Source organism: Rattus norvegicus, chromosome 10 (assembly GCF_021556685.1).
Source record: "Rattus norvegicus strain SHRSP/BbbUtx chromosome 10, alternate assembly SHRSP_T2T, whole genome shotgun sequence".
Classification (NCBI taxonomy): Eukaryota; Metazoa; Chordata; class Mammalia; order Rodentia; family Muridae; genus Rattus; species Rattus norvegicus.
The window spans coordinates 58,847,952-58,865,729 of NC_141543.1; the positions used below are offsets into that span (position 1 = coordinate 58,847,952).

General features: G+C 49.4%; 1 protein-coding gene across 2 annotated transcripts in view; it reads right to left on the minus strand.

Moving 5' to 3' along the window:
• Positions 1-17,778, minus strand: part of Ntn1 (netrin 1) — a 192,311-nt gene that overhangs the window by 38,032 nt on the left and 136,501 nt on the right. For both annotated transcript variants that reach the window (NM_053731.3, XM_087569327.1), the window contains 2 exon segments: positions 9,646-9,699; positions 13,408-13,557. In NM_053731.3, coding sequence (NP_446183.2) covers positions 9,646-9,699; positions 13,408-13,557 — 204 coding nt within the window.

Here is a 17,778-nt window from a genome sequence, read left to right on the forward strand (position 1 = left end):
TAGGGCACAGTCCCCTTCTGCTGCCCGTAGGAGACAGTCTCCTCCTAGATGCCTCCACATCAAGATTGAGAACTCTTGGCTCCTCCAGCACCTTCTCTGCCTGGATGTTGCTTCCCACCACGATGATAACGACTAAACCTCTGACGCTATAAGCCAGCCCCAATTAAATGTTTTCCTCTATAAGAGTCTTTATGATCATGATGTCTCTTCACAGCAATAAAGATCGAAGACAGATGCTTTGACATCTGATAGTGTAGTTAGTCAAAGGGGCCAACATGGGTGCTATGCTCCAGCCTCAGGGCTGGAGGGGGTTTTGCTCACCCACTCCACTTTACTGGCTGTTGGGGTTTTGAGGGGCAACACTGATAGCAGCAGCCTAGCCCAGTATTTATGAGAAGTCTGGGAGTTCAAGGTAGAGGTACGGGCTGGCATAGCCTGAGATGCCCTATCACCTTCCACAGGTCAGCCAAGCCTGCACATCATCCCACCAGCCCCTGCCAGTGAGATCCCTGGGATGTGGTACCAGAGCCTCCTTTCTTCTTTCTTCCCCTGACACCTGTCATTTGGCCCATCAGCACCCCCCTCGGGTCCTAGAGGGGAGAACGCCCACAAAGGGCTAACATTCTATCCCACTTGCTCCTCTGACCTCCCAACTCATCCCTTTGTCCTTCTCCAGGCTGGGGATGGCTCCACCTGCAACCACCAGAGACAGAGGAACAATAGGGTGACAGGGAGCCCTGGCAGCAGGGGTGGGGCCAGATGCTTTCTAACCTTGCTTACACCCAGCCTGACCTCCACTCTGCCCTCTGTGCAGGCTCAAGAAGGGGAGAGTAGGGAGGGGGAGGGGAGGGCACCAGGGAAAGCAAAGAGAACATGGAAGGCAGTAGACAGGGAGATGTGGAAGGGTGGAGGGAAGGAAGAGGGAAAGGGAGGAAGGGAGGAGAGGAGGGAAGGAGAGCGTGTGAGAGAGAACAGAAGAGAGAATAATTAGAAAGGGAATCTAGAGTGGGAGAAGAAAAGAAAAAAGACCCCATTCAAGCCACCCCAAAACAGTCCCACCACATCAAAATGCCACTTGGGGATCCCCAACAGTGACCTGTAGTTGCAATAAAGTCTGCAAAGTTCAAACTAATATATAATACATCCCATAATACATACGGGATCAGTCTGGTCTAATACATCCCATAATACATATGGGATCGGTCTGGTCTAATACATCCCACAATACATATGGGATCAGTCTGGCCTCAAGTGATGTTCAACTAGGGGCTGCTTTGTCCAAGGGGACAGCAATTATCATCACTTGCCTGAGGAGCTCCACACGTTCCATTGTGGACAGCCCCCACCACTACCACAAGCACCCCAGCCCAAAGCCAGTTACTGCTGAGGGTGGAAACTCTAGCTGAAACCCTAGCACGATGGGGTTAGAGAACCTGCCCAGAGTGTAAGAAACCCTGGACTCTACTCCTAGCACCTCAAAACAAACAAACAAGCAAACAAACAAACCACACAATTTAAAAAGCATGGCTAATACCCTTTTAAATTGTTCATCATCTTTCAGCTTCTAAACCCAAAAACACTCACCAGGATGACACCAGGCAGCTCTGGAGAGGGAAACTCAGAACTCACACATCCCCAAAGCCAGGGGTTGGCCTGAGCTCAGGCTGAACACAGCATGGCCTCCTCTTCAAGGGCTCATGGGGTCACTAGTGACAGCAGGCACCACATAGGCAGCACTGTTCACTGTCAGTGACACTTCCCATTCATCACATTCTCAAAAGCATCCCAGGACCCTTTCTAAATACAATGCTTAGTGGGTCGCATCATCACAGAATGACTTAATAAAGAATCCATAAGCAACCCAGCTGCACGACACATTGGGGAACAACCAAGAAATTCCCGAACGTGGACCGCACGCCAGCCACTTGCTTTTCAGAGGTGGGTTCTGAAACGTTCAGGGGTGGACCGGTGTAATGTCTGCATTTTTCTTTAAAGGCTTTTAGGTACGGCTGCGGGTGTAGCCCAGGGGGAGAGCATCTGCTTGGCATGCGTGCACAAGACCTTGGGTGATCCCAGGAGTACAAATAGACTTCTTTAAAAAGAACATTAAAGCATAGAGAGGCTGAAACAAACACAACGGGACGGGGTTGTTATCTAGGCAATGAGAATGCTGCTCTTCGCCATTCCTGCTACTTCCGTGAAATTTCTCAGAATTAAAAGGTTAGCAAAGGCTAGGGAGAGGGTACAGCTTGATGACCTGAGTTCAATCCCCAGGGACCCACCTGGCAGAAGGAGAGAGCTAACTCCTGCAGACTGTCCTTTGACCTCTGCACTCTTGCCACGGCAAATAAATAAATGCATGTAAAACATGTTTTATGAGTTAAATCACATTAATTTGAGGTACATCAATTTATAGTGAAACCCAAGACAACTTTTCTTAAAGATGAATTTTAGCATGGAAAAACCCAGATCAGGCAAACAGCTAAACAGAATCCCACAAAAATGTCTGCTGGCTTAACAGCCTGGTCTTTGCCACTCCTCAGCCCCATCCATGGAGTGGGCTGTATAGCTAATGAGTGAGCGGTCCGTCCGGGAAGACTGGCCTCTCTCAACAAATTTGCAGAGAACACATGGGACTTATACTGTATAAATATACCAGGCTTTCTGAAGCCTGGTGCTGTCAGCCTTGAGGGACGGCTAACTCTTTGTTGTGGGGCTGTCCCACGCATGTGGGGTGTCTGGCAGCCTCCATCCGTGAGATGCCTGTGGCGCCCTACCCCCAGTTGTGACAATTGAAAATGTCTCCAGACAGTGCCAAATGTCCCCTGGGGACAGAAGAGCCCCTGGTTGAGAAGCAGTGAAGTACACAGACATAATGAAACGATTTAATCAAAACACTCTATAAACCAACCTCTGCACTAAGGATGGCTCTCTACATGCAGTCGGCTGTGCAGCCTGCCTCTGTCCCTTGCAGCAGACACAAGTATCTCTCCATTCGAGTGTCCTGCAGGCACTGAATTACTGCTGGCTGCTTCAAGCTGAGTGCACTGCAGTCCCAGTGCTAAGGCAGATACAGAAAGACTACTCCAAGTTCAAGGCCAACCCCATCCATGTATCCAGTTGAGTCCCAGGACAGTCCGGGACACACAGCAAAATCACAATACACATGTAGGCCACTCTTTGGTTACTACCAACAATGTGGTAATCATCCTCTTTGGCGCCAACTTTACTAATCACCAGTGTTTCCTTAGGCAGAAGTGAGCCCACATAGGTATGTCACAAGGATCACATGATGTTCAATCTCCCTTCCTAAAAGGTACAGGTTACTCCCCCAGTACTAAGCGTTTGAGTACCTTCCTCTCCAATCCTTTTCAACACTGGGGATTGCTTTTTATCTCCTAAATACTGACAGAGTTCCCAGATCTGGTATGGTGGGCCTATAATGCCATCTACTCAGCTGGTGAAGTCAGGAGAATAAAAATGTTCAAGGCCAGACTGGGTGATTTAGTCAGAGCCTACCTCAAACTAAAAACGGGCTAGTGTCTGGAGTTAAATGTACTTGCTACTCTCATAGAGTACCGGGAAACCAGCAGCCACATAGTGGCTAACAACCATACCCCGAGGGATCTGATGCCTTCTTCTGGATTCAGGAGGTTCCCGCACACACATGGTGCATATAAGTTCACACATACCCGTGTAAATTATTTTAAAAATTAAATCTTAAAAAAAGTTTTTAAAAAGAAAAAAAAGGCTATGGAGATAACTTACTGGCAGAGCATTCCCCTCTACTGTGTGGGGTCCTGGATTCGAATCCCTAGTATCCCATGCACACGGGTACTAAATCTAGAAAGTTTTAAGATTGTACTCTTGGTAACGCTGTCATATAAGCAGAATACTTCTGGTACTCATTGCCATTTGTACAAATTCTCTGTGTTTCTAGTTCACTTCTACAACTCAATTTCACATTAGGATTTCTTGTTGAGTTGTAAATGCTTTTCATTTATTGAGGATTTTGACCTTTTGCCAGCCACATCACAATAGCTTTCTGAGCTTCAAGTTTGCTTTTTATTCTTGCTTAGAGTACGAGAGTTTCCATCTATATCCACAAAACCTTTCCTTTTATGATTCCTGGGTTTTTACGTCCTATTCAGATTTCTTATTTACCCTGAGATCACATTGATGAAAATGTACATAGGTGTGGATGTCATACAGACATGTAGATATGCCATTCATACATACATATACTTTATTTTAGATTATTATACACTCATTAATGATTTGCAGCTCTCTATCCCTCTGCAGACATCCTGCAGGATCTGGGACTCTAAGCTTGTGGGCACCGTAAGCAGCCAGTGTTCCCAGCAGCATTTGCTAGCTTCTCCTTAGTCACACAATGCCCTGGTACCACGTCCCTCTGGGCACCTCCCCATTCCTCGGCCACACTCATTTAAACGCCCCACTTACAATATCTTAGAATATCCAGTAGAGTTAATCACCCTCATTAGTTACCTTTAAAAAAACATTTTGGCTTTTCTTACAACACATTGACTTTTTTTTTCCTGGCTGAACTTTAGAATCCTGCCCCATCTAATGGAGGTTGTGGCCAGAGTTATGCTAAGTCTACGGTTCACTTGTGGGAGAACTGACATTTTGACAGTTTGGGTCTTGCTCTCCCTAACATGGCGGGAACCTCCACTTCCTTCTGCTCCTCAGTGTCCATTCCAAACATCCATCCATACTTTTACTGCTTCACTTATTTTTGCCTGGCATTCCTTCACTACTCCGATTAAAATTCTGTTCCGGTATTACAAAAATGACGAGTTCTGCCCCAATTTCACCAGGCTGGACAGAAAAGCTGACAGGAGCTGAGCAGCCTCACCTCCACCTCCATTGCCCTGGAATCCTTGCTTCTGTTTACAGTGGGAGGGATCCAGGGCCTCGTGCAAGTGTCCTACCACTGTGCTTTACGCTTGGTTCACCGTTCACATTCGTACTCCGAGACAGGGTCTCCCTCATTTGTTCAGATTGGCTTTGACCTTGCTCTATGAACCAAACAGAACTTGAATTGTGATCCTCCCACCTCAGGCCTCCAGGTAGCAGGACTGCAGGCCTATGCCTCCAAACCCAGCTGCTTTTGTGGTTTTAATTCCTATTAGGTGTCCACCCTTGAACCAACGGTGCCTGAAGTATAATCCCACCACAACCCCTTGCAACAGGAGATTTAGTATAAGTTACATAGAGAAAGAAATGTCAAGAGATCAGATCAGTGGGGTCCTGTGGCTCTGAGCCCAGGCTGGCCCACTCTGCAAATCTCAACTCAGTTTCTTTAGTAAAAACTAGAGGCCACCCCTCCCCCAGTGCATACCTATTGGCATTTCCGGCAGTGTCCTCCAGCACTCCAGCTATGAGGTCTCTCTGGGCTCTCCTGAAAGGCTACCTGGTACCCTAGAAAGCCACTTGGCTCCACCCCAGAGCCACTTAACTGCAGCAGAAAGCCCACAGAGGACCCTAAGTGGAAGCTATGAAAAGGCAGCTAGGGAATCAGGGGTGGGGGAGGTGGTGGACCTTAACCCAGGGCTAGCTGTCACAAGCTGTCTGAGCCTTGGGAATGAGGGAGGTCAGCAAAGGTTGCTCTTTGATGTCATGGGTTTTAGTGGCTCTGCTGTGGTGGACTCTCGTGGTCTCTTGAGCCAGCCCCGCATGTCTCTTCCCTACTCAAGCCTCAAGGATTCCAAATGGGGTATCCTGACTAGCCACAGGCAGGAGGGTCCTCCAAGGAAAGCAACTCGTCCTGCAAATGAGCCAAGGTAAGGCGTGTCTACCATCGTGGCCCACGTGCCTCAAGAAGAATTACAGGTGGAGCTGCTGTCTGAGGCAGCAGGAGAGACAACAGGTGTTTCTGCAGAAGAGGAAGTTCTAGCGGGAGCAAAGGCTCCTTCCTGCCCAGGGGCACTAGGGAAGGAACACACGGCCCGCCCCTTCCTGTTTAATGGGGGAGAAGCTGTACTTCCAGCAATACTCTCAGAGCCACTGAGGACGCTGGCAGATGCCTAACTCCAAACCCAAGCTCCTCCCACTCACCCAAGTGACCCCATAAAAAGTAAATCACAGCAGGTCAAAAACACCCAGAGCTCCCACAGAGCAGCTCTCCTCTTCCAGCCACCAGGATGGAGGTCCCTCTACCCAGTTACTAGATGTGTCCCAGGTCACCCCTATCACCTTGCCTGGGAGCAGTAAAGAACATTCTCCAAGGAAGCTGGCTCTCCAAGGGCTAGAGTTCAGGGTGAAGTTTCATCCCTCAGCTTAGAGAATAAATCCACGGCTTATTAATTCTCTTTGATGTGACTTAGTTTCCACAGGTGATCTTAGTTTCCACTCGGTGTGCGCATGCACAGGACCTCACTTCTGAAGTGCCTCCCAGCCTCCAGCTCAACTCTCAGCTTGGCCAGCCAGTCTCTGTGCGGTAGGTCACCTAGGTCAACGCAAAGGCCAGCTCCAGAGTCTTAGCAATGGCGCCTGCTTGGCAGAGCATGCAGGGCAGGCTGCAAAGACTAGGCTGAGGCTTCAGGCATTGCCCCAAGTCCCAGAAGACCTGCTTTCCCACTCTCTCTTCAAGAGAAGCACTGGAGTGGTTCACTTTCAGCCATTGTTTGCTATGGCTTTAAATGAAGAAACCACAGTCGCAAAACCAAAGGAGCCAGAAAAGGTAATTAGTTAAGGAAGACTGCTAAGACGTCTACGGGAGTTTGGGGGTGGGACGTGGCTCAGAAGCAGGGCTGGAGTGGGCGTGGCTCAGAGGTTTTAGCGGTGGGGCGTGGCTCGGAGGCGTGGCTCGGAAGTGAGGCTGGAGTGGAGCATTCCCCTGGCCTCAGGCTTGATCCCCCAACATCACAGGTGTTTTCATCTCTTGTCCCTTAAAGCCAAGAACCTTCCGATGCTTTACTGGGTCCATTTGTATTAGGAGGTTAAAAAAAAAATTACAAGAAACCCAAAGTCAAGTTGCAAGGTCTAGAAAAACTTCCGGGAGACAGACCGTTAGAGTTATCTCATCCTTGGGCAAACTGTGTATCCTGCCTCTGCACAGTCCATCCAGTGAGTCGACTCAGGTGTATCAGGTCAGATGATCACGGTATAAAGAATCAGATTTGGGGGCTGAAGAAATGTCTCAGTGGTTAAAAGCATGGGGCACTCTTCCAGAGGGCCCAAGTTGAATGCAGGCACCCACTTTAGGCAATTTACAACCAAGGCCACAGAGTCCAATCAGTGCCTTGCTCTAGACTCTGCCATACACAGCACATACACACATAGGCAAAATTCCTTTTTAAAAAGAAGAACTGAAATTCTGGAGCTGAGGAGATGGCTCAATGGAGAACAGCCTTAGAGTTCAGATACCCAGAACCATGTGAAAAGCGGGCAGACATGGCAACTGCCTGTCATGCCAGCCCTCAGAAGGCAGAGATGGGGGATGCTCAGGAAAGCTGGTTCACTAGACCAGCCAGAAGTGGAGAGCTTTGAGTGCAACAAGAGACCCTGTCTCTAAATTCATTAATTAATTAAAGTGCAGAGCAGTTAAAAAGACACCTGTAGCCATTCAAGCCTCATGGTAATACATGCATACGCACACACACAAACACCCAAATATACAACAAACATAAAAATAATCCAGTGTCCACTATAACATCTTCCAAGTTCAAAACTATTATCCCCTAATTTTTATTTTAATTAATTAATTAGTTGGTGCTGGAGATTAAACCAGCAGGCAGATCATGTGCTCAAGTGAACTCAGTATCTGACTTAATTTTTAATCCAAAAAAAGAGGGAGGGAAAACCCCTGTGGTTTGTTGTGTTTTTATTTTTTTAAAGTATCCTTGTCCTCAGCAAGAGAGAGGAGTTCTTTTGTTTGTGGTTTTCATGAGACAGGGTCTCTCTGGACTGCCCATCTTGTCCTCAGACTTGTAAACACATGATCTTCCTGCCTCTCAAGAAGCTGGGGAGAACAGATTTTCAATTTTAAAAGCTCAGTATAGAAAACAACAGCTTCTGGCCTCTGGAACAAGGCTGTCAAGGGTGGTGACTTGGGGATTTCAGTCTTTATACTTCCAGTCTGGCATCTAGCACCCAGGCACTCACGATGGCGTCCCTGGCCCTTATTACCCTTCTCCTGCCAGGGGTTCAACCAAGGGTACTAGAAGCCTCAATAACAGCCCAGGACTGAGTTATCTTGGACTATTCCCAGTGTGCCTCCAGGACTTTCCAGCATGTGTCTTCATAAGTGGAAGCTCCCGCAGATATGTCAAGTCCTGAGTCTGTTTTCCCTCAAGCTCCCAGGATACAGCCAGTTCTCCCCTAGATCCAGAATCGGGTGACCACCTGAGTGCCCATGCTCACTCGCAGCTCTCTATAGAGCCACCTAGAGAAGGCAAAGTTCCCAGACCGACATGAGGACCTTCATGTCACTCATTACCACTCCTACCCTGGGACCAGGGTCTCCAGGCGTGGCCCTAACACAGCACACATCCCGTGGGGCTCTAAGCTCCCTGTGTACCCTGAACCAGGGATATGAAACCTCTCCTCTACCAAGAAGTCCAGTGGACCTTTTCTCAGAATAGCATTTTTTTTTTCTTGAGGCTAAAACAGTCTTGATTTTCTATGGTGTGAAAACAGCAGGCCTCGAGTACCAGCCATGCTCTGAATGTGTTGTGAACAGAGGAGGTTGGATCTGCTCCTTCTCTTGTGATGCTGGGCAGCAGCAGGGAGCTCCGCCCACTCACCCCAGGATAGATCATGGCTCAGCTGTGTGAGGACTGGGTGCTATATTTGCTACATTTTACAGCCTTTCTCACTCACAATAATCCTATCCAGGATGTCAACCCATCCTAAGGCAAGGAGCATCTAACAGTGCATAGGAAGATACTACGGAAGTCCAGTTATCTGAGCTCTCCCAACTTGGCGGTGTAACCTTTCACACGTGTGCTTTCTTAATGACAGCAGAAGAGCATCTATCAGTGGGTATAGGAATTCAGGTAGCAGCCAGGGGCACACACTGCATCTTGTGGCATCGGCACTGTGAACACAGGTATGGCCAACTATGGTAAATACATCGCAGACACTGCCAGCAGTGATGGCTGGCACCTACCTTTGTCACGAAGGAGAGGCTGGGTCTTCAGGTAATAGGTGGATGTGAAAATGAGGTTATTTTCCCACGTTGAGTCTCAGAGCTCCTTAATTCTGACTGTGGCCCAGTACCCAGGTACTCCCTCTCAACCCCCACACTAGACCCTTGCTCTCCCCAAACCCTGGAAGGCAAGGAGTCCTTGGCCCAGTATTTGTGAGGTTCTGGCAACTTCTTAACTTCCAAGGGCAAGGAGGGAGAATTCCACTTTCAGGGTTCTTGGCTCTTGGCTCTCTTAAAGCATCCTCTACCTTTATTCTTAGGAGAAGAGTTATAATGAGTTATATAAGGGCCTGGTGGTTCCTTCTTCTTCAGAACAGCTGAGGGGACCACGAATACAAAACAGAGCCTAGCTGGCAGTGGGAAGAGGTCACAGAAGGGCCTGGGCCTCTCTACCCCCAACCCCAAATCCCCAGTCATGTCCCTACTACACAGCCAATGTAACCCTCAAAAGGTTAAGGGGATTGTCTCACCTTCAGGTTCTTCCATGCTGCTGGCTGCAGTGGTGGGTGGCGCTACAGGAATCTCTTCATGAGGTTCAGAAAAGGGAAGAGAGACAAATGGGGAGATAGAGTCATTATTTTTGTCCTGGGAAAGATAAGGGTCTCAGAGAAGACGCTTCCCGGTATTTAGCTTCCTCCCCCATACCCACTCCACAGCACAGCTCAAAGGAGCAAAAAGGGAGAGAAAGGGAGAAGGAGAAGCTGGCAGCAGGATCCCAGGGACCCTGGGCACATCAATGTGTTCTCCTGTCCTCTGGGAAGGAATATCATGAGCCCTGTCTGTAAGAAGGGTCAGGAGTAGGGGTCTGGCAGTCCACACAATTATCTTGTACCCAGGACCTGACATGATGTTCATCTCAGTGCTGCTGTCCAAGGGTCCTCAACTTGGTCCTGCTCTGGGGTTCCTCAGGCTCTCTGTTCATCATAGTATGACTGCCTGGGTCTTGGTCATCTACAACATTAACTGTATAGGTGAGAAGGGTCTAGAAGCCGAGATGGTATGTGAGGGGCTAGGGAGCCTACCCTTGGTATCTGCAGCCTGGTCCTAGCTCCCCAGGGATCCTCTCACATCAGCTAAGGCCTTTTGTAGTCTGCAGGCTTGGATGTGACTGAAGGAGGTGTGGCTCATAAAGGCATGGCCTTCATTTTGACTGTCCTCTTCTACCTAAAATAGCAGCTCATCCCTTGTACGTCTTGTACTCTTCCCTGCGTTCCCGCAAGCTGAGGAAGTTCAGCCAGTCAGCTCCATTGATTCAACCACCAGCTATCAAAAGTTTGGGCTTCCTCTTTCTAGACAAGACCAAACCATGGATCCAAAGTCCCTCTAGGGCAGCAGTTCTCAATTTGTGGGTTGTGACCCCACAGGGGTTACATTATCATATCATATTACATTATGATATCCTGCATGTCAGATCATGATTCATAATAGCAGCAAAAGTGCAGTTGTGAAGTAGCAATGAAGATAAGTTTATGGTTGGGGTCATCCCAACATGAGGAGGTGTATTAAAGGGTCACAGTCTTAGGAAGGTTGAGAACCCCTGCTCTAGGGGAAGGAGCACACAACTGTTGGTGAGTGACCTCCAATCCTGTCTGTTGCCAGCATCTGACTGTGGTGTCTTTCCTCTGACCTTAGATTCTAGACACCTAGAATCTGAGGCTTGTCCCTCTAGGATCTGTGTCTCCTAGAGGATCCTGGCTTTGTATCTTAGGAGCAAAGGCAGACAACAGTCCACAGTGCAGGGCAGATTTGCTCTCAGTGACTTTACTCACACATCTCAGGTGCTCAGTCACAGCAGCTCATTAGGAAGCTGGACCTAGGCCCTTCCTTAGCCCTAAGAGGCTAGGTTGGTCCGGGCAGAAACTCTCAGGAAGCAATATCTGAATGACCTAGTCTGAAACGGAGGGTCTGCAAATTGGTATTCACAGTAATGGCCAAGGTGCACACTGGACAGCCAAACTAGTTGTCTAAAGTGGAGAGGCCCACACATGGCCCATGGCTCCCCTAGCTCGGACAAAACAGAGCACAAGCTTTCTAAGCACTGGCCATGTAAGCCCCTGGGGCATCCTAGAATGGAGCCCAGATCAACTGTTTCTGCGGGGTTGGGGGTGGGGCAGGCAGAGGAGGGTTGTACTGAACATCAGCCCTTCCTTTTCCAAAGCAAGTCAGAATGAGCAGAGCATGTAAGAGGGCCCAGGCGCTGGCTTTGAAAGATCACTTCATGATGTTCTTTCCCCTGGGGGATTAGTTCTTGTCATTCTGAGCAACCTGACAGCTGAGAGAGAGAGACAGAGAGACAGAGACAGACAGAGAGACAGAGAGAGAGACACAGAGAGAGACAGAGAGAGAGAAAGATAGAGAGAGAGAGAGGGAGAGACACTACTCACCAACAGAACAGGTTCCCAGAGGCCCAAATATGCCTGGCTTTCTAAATGTTTGTATCATAGCTTTATGGGTGTGCAGAAAAGGGGGTTTCTTTTTTTGGGGGTTCTTTTTTTCGGAGCTGGGGACCGAACCCAGGGCCTTGCGCTTCCTAGGCAAGCGCTCTACCACTGAGCTAAATCCCCAACCCCGAAAAGGGGGTTTCTATAGGCTGTGAGACTCGTGATTGGATGCCATAGTGGGAAGGGATTTCTTTCCACTCCTTCCTTTGAATGCTGGGGTGAACCCGAGGCTTGGGGTATTCTAGGCATGCGCACTTCTACTGAACAACATCCGGTCTACACACCCTTTCCACCCGCCATACCCTGAAAGGACATCAGGAGTGCCTTATGCTAGCACTGGGTCATCTGCTGACAGTACACCTACAGGGACACTCTGACAGAGACTCCTGATTCATAAACTGGTCAGAATCGCTGTCAGAACCAACAGAGCTGACCTGTTCTGAAAGCGAAGGCCACACAGAGTAGGACAGATAAGCACAGGCAGAGGGACAGGAGAGACGTGGGCTGTCTAAGGTTCCCACCTACTTGAGGCAGGATGAGTGTGACTTCTATGAAGAAACTCTAGGACTCGGAGGTGGCTCCTGGCATGAAGTGACTCCAGGCACTGGCCCCATGCCTCTCGGGCTGTTCTGAGACCCCATCGCTAATCAGTCATAGAGACTACCAAGGGACTCTGAGAATCTCAGAAACGGAGATTGACTGACTTCTGAAAGGGGCCAAGTAGTAAACATTTCAGGCTGTGTGGGTTATAGTCTATGCTGCAGCTAGGCTATTAAACGAAAGCAGCTGCAGACAATATGTCTTTTTCTTTTTCTTCTTTTTTAAGAAATCAATACAGGGGTCTCAGTATGTAGCCTAGGCTAGCTTCAAACCTTCTGTCTTCTAGCCTCTGCCTCCCAAGTGTTGGAATTGCAAGCTTACACCGCCATGCCTGGCGACTTGGTATGCTTTTTTATTGTGCCTTGAAATAGTATTCTTCCTCTGATTTGTGTTTAAATCATTAAAAAGGTACAAGGCACCGTGCCATGCAAAAAGCAGTCGGCAGCCAGCTCCCTGGGCGGAGCTGGCCAAGCCTGCTCTCTAGAGAATCCACTTGGTTCCTTGGATTCTAGCTTGTTTGCTGAGACTCTCTCCTACTCCTCTGCCTTGGACGTCCCTTCTTGGCTTGGACAGCCCCAGCCAAGGAATCACCAGAATGAGGCTGAACCTGGGTTAGGCCTTTCTTGCCAGCCAGAGCTCACTTTCTGCCCAGGGTCACAGTAGCATGACCCGCCAGATGCAAAATACAGAGACCCCTCAGAGCCAAGGCCTGAATGACTGACCCTCTCTATGTAATGCCTCTTTGGGACCTCTACCCCACTGCTCTATTAACCCTTCATAGGGACCACAGGGACCATGCACAAGAACCTAAGTAGCTTCTCTCAAAGGCCCAAGGCTTTGGTCTGCTCTTTTCTGAATCTGCAGCTGTGTCAGGCCCCCACCCCCACTGGGTCTAGGGTGAAAGTACCACAGAGGGGTCAGGCTCATGCTGGAGAGGAGTCTTGCTGTCCAGCCTGGAGCCAGTAACCCACTCAGTACTTGTAGGACTGAGAGCTATGGGCAGTCTGGCTTTAACACACATAGTTACTTCTGAAGAAATTTATGGCTTGGAGTCTCTCACCAGATCTTACTGAGAACCAATGAACAAAGAGATGTCCATTGGCAATGACTAAACCCACTCACTGGACATGAGCAGCCCATCCCCACAGGGTCCCCCATCCCACTCAAGCAGACACGAGGGGACACACATACTAATGCAAGGGGCGATGGGGGAGCGGCTCTGCTGGTAGCCTTTGGCACAGCGGTTGCAGGTGATGCCTGTCACGCCGTCCTTGCAGGGACACTGGCCGGTGGTTTGATTGCAGGTCTTACCAGCAGCACCCACAGGGTGGCAATCACAGGCTGTGAGGAACATAAAACAGAAGGATCAGAGGGGCACTGAGTGCCCTTTCCACCCAGGCCTGTCCCATGCACCCTACCCCAGAGAGAAGAAAAATGAAAAAGAACAGGTTGGCCTAACCAAGCTCACACATGTTCTAGAAGTTCTGAGATGGATTGCCTACCTACCAAGAAGTGGGGAACCAAAATCAAAATGGACCTACGGCAAAGGGTTGCTTGAGGAATAGAAGAGGGGAGCCAGGGAACCCCTTCAAAGCCCTGAAGGAGGGTGGGTACTCAATTATGATATCAAGGAGTGGAAGTGGGGGGCAGTGCTGAAGGGTAAAAGGCTTCTCTTCCAGATTTCTCTGTAGGTTCCTGGGTGGAAAAGACTCTGGAGCTGATGAAGTTCAGGGATGCTGGCCAGAGGGAGGCAAAGGGAGGAGGTACCTGGGATGCTGTCCCCAATTGCTCAACAGCCAGATGTCCAGAAGCCAAGCTTCTAGGTCACTAGAGCACTTTACCTTAAAAGAGTAACCACTGAACTGGTGAACTGCCTAGGGGCCTCCCAGGAATGGAACGGTCAAGCTGGGAGTGAAGCAAGGCCAGAGGCCACTGCATGAACATTAGGACCCTCCTGGTTTTAAAGAGTGAGCTCTGGTGGGTAGCCCCACATCCGACAGCATCCTAAAGCTCCCTCACTGTGTTCCAGTCATAACACAGCTTGACCTTTAGGGAAGATCTCTGCCACCACCACGAGGCTACAAGCAACATCTACCCCCGCAGGCAGAGGCCGTCAAGGCATCTTGCCAAGTTCTGCCCACCACCTGTGCCTGAGCAGTGGCTTTGCTGGGGAAGGAACAGGGTAAAGGAGGCAGTGTTATGCCTGTCCTTGCTTCAGGAAGCCCAGGAGGGCAGGGCGCCCCTGAAACACAATCTTCAGTCATTTCAACTCATGCCACAAACTGCTTTGTTGCTGTCCCCAAAGGGGACAAAAATATCTAGGAATATAAGTGAGACGTGAGATCCCAAAAGAGCTAAAGTAAAAGTCCCCTCCTCGGTACAGCTGGCCCTGAGAAGGCAGCCTCTCCCTAGGCCTCCAGTCTGGGAGTGGCTGTGAGGTGCATCAGGAAAATGTGTGCATTAGAGCCCGCCTGCCCCCAATGCTCAGGAAGGAGAGTAATATGAACTCATGTTCGCCCAGTGGTGTCAGAATATGTGAAACCATGGGGAAGCACCAGGATGAGGAGGGATCTGGGCCTGACAGGATGGAGGACAGAGGGGCCTGGCAGCTTGCTGACTCCTGACTTGGTATCTCTGAGAAGCCCTGGGGCTGTTCCCCATCTTGCCCTTTCTTGGAGTTCAACTCTGAAATATCCCTTATAGATCTCCAGTGTTTTTGAGCATTTGTTATGTGTGGATTGTGGTGTGATTCTGAAGGCTGTGGATGGTGAAAATTAGGTCACCAGGGATGGGATTTATACAGCTATATCTGCTCTTGGTTCCGGTTTTCTCCGCTTCTTGGCTCATTCCTCATAAACAAGCTATCTCAAGTTCAAATGCATCCTGCACAGCATGGTCGCTTTTGCCTTCATGGAGGAAAACCCTCGGAGAACATGAGCCAAACTCAGTCTTCCCTTGGGCTACCTTTGTCACCAGCATGAAAATAAATAGTTAATACATCACTGTAGATGGGAAAATGTCTTGGCGGCGACATTGTCTTCATCAGTGTACCCTAGATCCAAGTCTGTAGCCTTTTGAAAAGTGAGTAGTAAGATCCAGTCTTGATGGCCTGTAGAAAGGGTGACAGGGAGGAAGAGCTGGCTGCAAAGGACCTTTGACCTTTCCCTGCGGTAGGAGTGATATGGACGTGCCTCTCAGTTGGCCATGTGTGAACAGGGGACCACAGCATGGGATTGAAGGCATGAGCCACAGATGTGGACACAGGCATATGGGGACACCAGGTTCTCGGGCCAGCTGACCTCTCCTGGCCTGCTCTGCCAGCCCACTGGCAATCAAATTCACACCGTGACCATCCTCCTGGGATGCCGATGGGATTCAACTGTGTGACAGTAACTCGTGGTTCCTTGGAAGAAGGAACCCAAGATTATAAGCCAGATCACACCTAGACACCAGCACTGGCCCAGAGTGTCTTCCACATTGGTAGGAGCTGGCCCAGCACAAGCTCTGGATGGAGGAGCATGGAAGACTATACATGAAGCCCTGTAAGCTGAGACCGCATCCACTTTGGCTGGCCCAGTGCTGGCAAGGCCAGGGACTAGATGGATTCTGTAAGGTCAGCTCATCCTAAGGGTTCATCCTTAGCTTGGGTGTAAGGTAAAACTTGCTGCTGGGTTCCAAATCTTTCTCCCAAGATTCTGTGGGAAGCAAAGCCATGCATCTGGTCTAACTGAGGCAGCAGTGTGGTGTATATGTCCATACCAGTCATTATCTATGCACAGGAGTCACTAAAGGGTCACATCCAAGCCACGCCACTGTCAGAGCATCTGCCAGCAGAGGTACACCAATGAAGGCTCCTACAGACCATGCCAGCACACCGGCATCCTCTTACACATACCCCGTGGAAACAGTGTGATTGTCAGAGGACAGGGCAACAGGCTAGTGAGACCTGGAAGGATCTGGAGCCCTGAGGACAGAGAATGTCCAGACCCCTCAGCCTCTCAGGACACCCCTCTGAAGTTCTGTCTCTTCAGTAGGGAAATGAACTCTGCCCTATTTCAGGCACTGTAAGGCCATTGTATGGCCCAACACCAAATGCAGCCAAGTGCAACCCAATAGAGATCCACCCTTCACTCATTCCCGATGCCCAGGCAAATGGCCCCAGGGTAAGACTTTTCCCCACAGACTGGGGGTGGGGGGGAAGAATGGCCCAAATTGCACCCTCTGAGCAAAGGGTGGGTTTTAAGTGTGAGAAGAAAAGCCAACAAGAGGCAGTGCCCTTGTGGTAAGGTCCTCTACAGGGGTGTGGTGGCTATTCTTGTCTGTCAACTTGACTACCTCTGGGATTAACTAAAACCCAAACAGCTGGGTACACCGGTGAGGGATTTCATTTCTTCATTAAATCATTTAATGTGGGAAGACCCGCTTCCAGCCCAGACCACCTTTAATCTGGGCTGTATCTTCTGCTCCCAATCTATTTAAAGGAAATGGAAGAAGGAAATGAGCTTGCTCTCTCTCTCTCTCTCTCTCTCTCTCTCTCTCTCTCTCTCTCTCTCTCTCTTTCTCTCTTTCCCCCCTTCCCTCCCTACCTCCCTTCCTCTCTTCCCCCAGCTCTCTCTCTCTCCCTCCCTCCCTCCCTGCTTGCCTTCATTCTCATGGGCAGGTCCATCCCTTTACTGGCATTAGAGCCTACCACTTCTTTGGGATATATATATATATATATATATATATATATATATATGCATGCATGCATGCAGCTGAGATGAGATATACTGAAGACCATCTGGGGCATCCAGCCTCATGGATCCAGTAATGGCTGGATTCTTGGACCTTCCCTAGGTAGATCACACAGCTATTGTTGGAGTAGCTGGGCTATAGCCTGCAATTCCATTCTAATAAATCACACACACAGAGACACATACACATAGATGCACACACACACACACACACACACACACACACACTCATTCTGTAAGTTCTGTGCCTCTAGAGAACCCTGAAGAATACAATAGGGAAAACAGACTTCCAACAGCCTTTGTCAAAGAGAGAGAGAGCCAGGACCCAGGGAAGCCTTGGAACCTTAGGAAGAGAAAGTCAGAGGCTGTAACTCCTTAGCCTGTAAACACAGGCACAAGGTCATACACGTGGGTACATGCACAACACACAGATTCACACATACCTACACTCACACAGTGACTAGCACACAGCAGGTTGGTTTAAGTGCAGAATGAGGCAGGGGGAAGGGACCTTTTACTTTGGGGCTCCAATGAGGGGTGAACAGAAAGCTTTCCTAATTTTTCTGAGAACATGACCCAGGCTGGAACATCCTCTGTCACAGGAAGCCCTCCTGGTGACTCCCGTTTCCCTGGAAGCTAGCCATGGTTTTTATAGGGAAGTCAACCCCTTCCATGCAGTCTACATGGGGCAGGCAGCACCTGCTCATGGGAAATAGGACCAGAAGTTTTTCCATGAGGAGAGAATGTGAAGGAAGTGTGGGTCCCTGAGAACATGGCAGGATCAGGTTTCCCACGAGTGTAGCTGGCTGCAGAGAACCGAGGCCTGTGT